The 5593-nt window shown below is 37.3% G+C and overlaps 1 protein-coding gene across 1 annotated transcript; it reads left to right on the top strand.

Annotated features, from left to right (window-relative positions):
• The first annotated feature begins 613 nt into the window (after positions 1-613).
• Positions 614-3342, top strand: LOC146635789 (programmed cell death 1 ligand 1-like). The gene is made up of 3 exons (XM_085348964.1): positions 614-677; positions 1691-2050; positions 3212-3342. The coding sequence occupies exons 1-3, from the start codon at positions 614-616 to the stop codon at positions 3340-3342; spliced, it is 555 nt and encodes a 184-aa protein (XP_085205090.1).
• The last annotated feature ends 2251 nt before the right edge of the window (positions 3343-5593 follow it).

The raw sequence follows: 5593 nt of genomic DNA, 5'->3' as shown, positions 1-5593 counted from the left end.
GAGCAGGAATGTGGATTCTACCAAAGATATCCGGAGAAAACAACGTTTTTTGGGCTTTTTTTTTTAGTTGAGAATGCGCTGCTTCTGCGTCCGAAACTGGAAAGAAAGACACGGCAGTGAGTAGGCTACATTTGTACAAAAACCTTCCGCATCATACTGTGTTATGAAGACTCCTGATTTTCCTGACATTTATGTGCTTTAAATGAAATATTATAAAAACAGCGCCCTCCTCTTAAGATCATAAACATGTCAGGCATGCTTGTTCACTGTATTTAGTTTTGAGTCGGGCTGCTGCATAAATACACAACGTCTTAAATCCACATTAGACTTCACTCCGCTGTGCATTTATTTGCATTTGCAGTTACTATTAAAAAAAAGAATAAAGAAACTGGATTTAATTTATCGTGTTTCTCCAAAGGATACACCTGTCATGATTAATTTATCAGATTTATCAGATAACAGCTGATAATCTGAGCTGCAGTACATAATATAATGCTTGATTATCTACTGGAGCTGTGATATGAATTAATTGTCTCAGTTAATAAATGTTGTAAATAATGATGTAGTTAAATGTTCTCGTTCTGCGGTTTCACACTTTAGGGCTCAATGAAGAATGCCAGGCTGCACAGCTCTCTTCCTCTCAGCAATAACAGCGACTCTCTTCTGTGCTGTAGTCGGTGAGTAGCTGCTAATGTTTCTGTTTCTAATATATATATTAAAAGAACGGCATTTAATACAGTAATTACACAGAATTTGAAAGGTTTGCTTCTACAGAAAATATGAGATGTGATATCACAACTGTGCATTTTGTATTTTATGTCAACAGAAATATTTTTATACTTCTAAGAATAATTAGAAGAATTCTTATATTCTTTCATTTATTTATTACAGAGGATTTATTCTTGCACCATTCTTCATGTTTAAAATAAATTATTACAGCTTGAGTAGCGAAAGTAGAGCAATTCTGACTTTCAGCTCTTTATTTGTATTTTTTGATACTGGGTTTTTCTGTAAGCTGCTAACTACCATCCTGCTTTTCCCTTCTCCATGAAGCATCTTCTGGTGGTTCCATTGTAGCTTCACACACACACACACACACACACACACACACACACACACACACACACACACACACATATATATATATATATATATATATATATATATATATATATATATATAGAGAGAGAGAGAGAGAGAGAGAGAGAGAGAGAGAGAGAAATAAAGAAAGATTATGTTAAGCTTTTTGCATTTCCAATTTTTCTTCTTTTGGAACTGAATTTGTGTTGGACTGGGCCTCCCACTCACCTTGTAAAGATGAACACTGACAAAAGACCATTGCATATTTTTGAACACAGAAAACTAAAGACTTGTTTGTCTGAAGCAAGAAGTTGTGACTTTTCTCCATTTAGGCTTAATTTCTATGCTAATCTTAACCTAATAGCATTGTGTTCAATGAGTAGGTGGGTGGGGCTCACATTCATATGAGCGTGTCAGAGATTTCCCTATCAGGGATGTCATGTCTTTCACACAGACTGAAGATTAGACAAAAAAAAAAAAAAAACTTTCTAAGTGTAAATAACCAATTTGCCTTAAGTTGTTCATTATTTGTTTCTTTACTCATTTTTTGAGTTCTTTCTGCATTTTTTTTATAGTTCCTCACTTACTCTGTGTCTGTTTCCTCTTGCAGGTCAGACTAAATTCACTATGAGTGCAGAACAGGAGGTCTATCATGCAGAAGGTAACAGTAACATCACGTTGACCTGGCTGCTCCGTTTCGACACCAACAGGCCTCCTGACTTCCTACAAATAGAGATAATAAATGTGGAAAAGAAGACACGGGTTTTCTTCTATAACAGCAAAACTGGCACTGAGGTGTATCCAGATGAGAACTACAGAGGACGACTGCAGTGTGATCCACAGCTCGCCAGGAAAGGACGGCTTGAATGTCTCTTAACTGATCTCAGGCTCAACGACACGGGGACGTATCACTGCATCGTTGTCCTTAACGAAGAAGTTAGTTTCAAAACCTGTGACCTCATTGTTACAGGTAAGATGACATCACTGTTGGTATCCTGGACAATAACTAAATAGTAAACAAATATTTAGTCTTGGATAATTAAGGGATACTAAATCAGTGTGTGTCTTTTCAGTCAGGGACATTTTTCTATCTATATCACTGTAAAAAATAAATAAATAAATGACAAAAAACAACAACAAAGAAAACAACATTTTTTTAGTTCAGTTTGGTGACAATTTACAATTGTCACCATCTTGTATTATCAAGTCATCCAGTGTTGGCTAAAACACAAAGTAGCGTGATACTGGGATATTATTTTTCATAAATATATTAGTGTAGCACGTTTAGTAGTCACATTACAGTTACAATTATGTCAATTCAAGTAAGGTGCAAACTTTATCAAGGACAGAGCCAATTGGAGATTACTGCACTAGCCAAGCTACTGCTGGCTCCACTTTCACTGCTCTGAGATCAGTTTCAGTCTGTGCTTACTGTGGAAACAGAGGTAGCATTCGCAAGTACACAAGCACTTTCATTTATCTTTATAAAGTTGAGTGTGTGTGATGTGAGAAACTTTTAATAACTTGTTTAACACATTAGTAATGAAAGCTTTGATGATAGAGAGGGATAACTCGTGCCTTGTGTGGTTAAATGGCTTTTTAGTAAAAGTGTAATTTCGCTCGCCCCGCCCACTTAAGATCAGTGGCCGTAAGATCAGTAACTTCCTCATCCATGTGTTTATGGACCTTGTTCTGTTTACTGGTGTGCAGTCATATTGGAACAGGAAGGGGCCATCCCCAAACTATTCCCGCAAACTTGAGACCGTTAAATTTTCCAAAATGTCTGTCTGAAGCATTAAAAGTCCCGTTCACTGCAACTAAGGGGCCGAGCGCAATCTTGAAAAAACAACCTCACACCATAAGCTCCCCTCCACCAAACTTGACTCTTGGGTCAATGCAGTCAGACAAGTACAGTTCTCCGGACAACCCAGACTCGTCCATCAGAACAAGGCAGCTCTGAAGCTAAATGAGGGTCCAGCCTGGTAACAAGATTGTGCTTGCTCTGCATCAGCTTCTCCAAACCAAAAATTTTAAGCTACTAAACACTTCACCTTCATTACTTACACTTTCTTGCCCACAGAAGTTTGCATTTAATGATCCTGTCACTCATACTTGTCCAATATCTTTGCAGCTGCTGTTGAAAAGAAGAAGACAGAAACACTGAAACCAGAGAGCCGTGAGAGGATCAGTCTCTATTTAGCTCTGGGTTTGTTTGTAGTGGTGATTTTTGCACTTTGCCTGCATTACGACGATTATGGGTGATCGTGGCTCAAGAGTTTGGAGTTCGCCTTGTAATCGGCCCCGGCTTGGACAGTCTCGGTCGTTGTGTCCTTGGGCAAGACACTTCACCCGTTGCCTACTAGTGGTGGTCAGAGGGCCCGGTGGCGCCAGTGTCCGGCAGCCTCACCTCTGTCAGTGCGCCCCAGGGTGGCTGTGGCTACAATGTAGCTTCACCAGTGTGTGAATGGGTGGATGACTGGATGTGTAAAGCGCTTTGGGGTCCTTAGGGACTAGTAAAGCGCTATACAAATACAGGCCATTTATACAAATACAGGCCATCACATAATTTTAACGTGTTGTAAATAATTAATATAATTTGTATTTATGTAAAGTAGTAGCCTTATTACAGATCACTCCTGAGGTCAACTCTGACTGTAGTGAGGCTGCTTACTGTTTTTAAAATATTGTCACAATTCCTCAGAGCTGTACAAACACAAATTGCACTTTTTTGTCCAAGGTTTTTTGTTTTTTAATGACTTCAGTCCACCCTGATCAGTTGCATCCCATGTTGTCAGGTTTAGACTGAAGACACATGGAAAAGAGAAAAGTGAGGACCAATTAATTGGTCATTTCTTATTTAGTAATCAACAATTATTCATTTTGTAGGATTTCATATCAACAAATTCAGGAGAGGTTTTGTACTGAAGGAGTTAATAATATGCTTCTAATTAACTCTGGAGCTAATGGAGTTCCTTCAGTTTACATAGAAGTGTTTTTGTATCAGCTTCTGTTTCCAAAGCATCTTCTTCTATGGAGCAGTTTAGACTTAATATGATCAAAATAGTTTGTTGTTTGTCATTAATGCAAACTAGTGTTATAAAGTTCACCGATCAGCATTTATCCATCATTGACCTTAAGAAGAATGCACTTTGTTCACAGCTGATGACAAAGACTTGATTGGAATCAGTAATTTAATGAATATTCTTTTCTTCTTTTTTCCCTCCTTCTACCTCATATTATTCAGTTTACATTCGTTTAAAACAGTCGTCCATTACAGATTACCTCTCAGTTCATCTCTTTCTGTAATGAGGCTGGTGTTAATATTAACTGGGATTTCCTGGCCAGCAGTCAAAGCTACACCAGACTCTGTCAAATGAAGGTTTTTTTAAGTTGTTTTTTGTGACCAGAGAGGTCCAATGAAGTGAGACTGAGTTAGTAGAATATGTTTTATCAAAGGGAGCTAAGTTAAACACAAAATCATTTTCCCTACAGGAAGTACAGCTTCTTCTTTTTGTGGGTTATTACTCAGGACACTGAATCAGAAAAATAATTTCTTCTTAAATGTTTCAAATGTTGCCGTTAATAACTTAAAATAAAAATTTTCATCTCTGACTGGGGTTTTAGATTTCGTTAAACAAGCTAACATAAAGAAATTCAGGCTATGTTGAATCTGGTCCATATTATATCGCTCAGGTCTTAATTCCAGTGTTAGATCTGTTTGTTGTTTCACTTTTAGGCCTTTATTCCATCACCTCTCATTAACTCACTGATGTATGTTTACCAGCAAAATTGGAGGCAAGGTTTAACAGCAATGCACTACATGGGAAATGAAAAATCCACAATTTGTGGAGGTTTACTCAAACATACCTTAGCCTAATTTGCCTTATTATTATTTTTAAATAAAATGCATCAACGTTACTGACTGACACCTGCTCTGTCACCAATTTTGTTGGGGTGTGGAGATGTTGTTGGTGCACTGTAAAGTGGATAAACTCTGAGGGCACTGATTTTTATTAATATTTGTGTTGGTGCTGGCTTTTGCACTTTTTTTTCTCTCTTCTCAGAGCCAAGAAAAAAAAATACAAATTGTATTCAAACTATGTGGAAACAGTTTTTAGTACAGTATAAATTCTGTTTACCAAATAGTGAGAATTGGTTCCTTTCACTTTGGTTGGATAAGACTGTCTCCTTATGCATGTAGTCACCATCTAAATGTAAAATCTCAGCCAGAAGGAACTCTGTTATTTACTAATGAAGAAGGGAAAAACTCTTTTGGTGCGTATTAACACATATCATTTTCATGAATATGTTACAAAGCACTAAATGTGAAAAATCGGATGCTTTTACAAATTAATTATATCAGCTACCTCAAATAGATGTTAGTCAGTAGACCTCATCATGGTGCTGTTTTCATCTGTGAACTGAGAAGGTCCGCACTGAGCACTGACACTAACTTAAATGATGGTTATGTGTTAAATATTACAGACTAACTTGACCATTGTGATACCTTTTC

Source organism: Diplotaxodon limnothrissa, linkage group LG3 (genome assembly GCF_057381915.1).
Source record: "Diplotaxodon limnothrissa isolate DT_005_m linkage group LG3, D_limnothrissa_male_GT1.1, whole genome shotgun sequence".
NCBI classification, from domain to species: domain Eukaryota; kingdom Metazoa; phylum Chordata; class Actinopteri; order Cichliformes; family Cichlidae; genus Diplotaxodon; species Diplotaxodon limnothrissa.
Note: the sequence above shows the minus strand (reverse complement) of the source record. Positions and strands in the feature narration are given on the sequence as shown.

Coding starts and splice junctions, on each gene's coding strand:
- LOC146635789 (XM_085348964.1), top strand. CDS start 614: ATGCCAGGCTGCACAGCTCTCTTCCTCTCAGCAATAACAGCGACTCTC. Junction 678..1,690: donor TCTCTTCTGTGCTGTAGTCG/GTGAGTAGCTGC, acceptor TTCCTCTTGCAG/GTCAGACTAAATTCACTATG. Junction 2,051..3,211: donor CTGTGACCTCATTGTTACAG/GTAAGATGACAT, acceptor ATATCTTTGCAG/CTGCTGTTGAAAAGAAGAAG.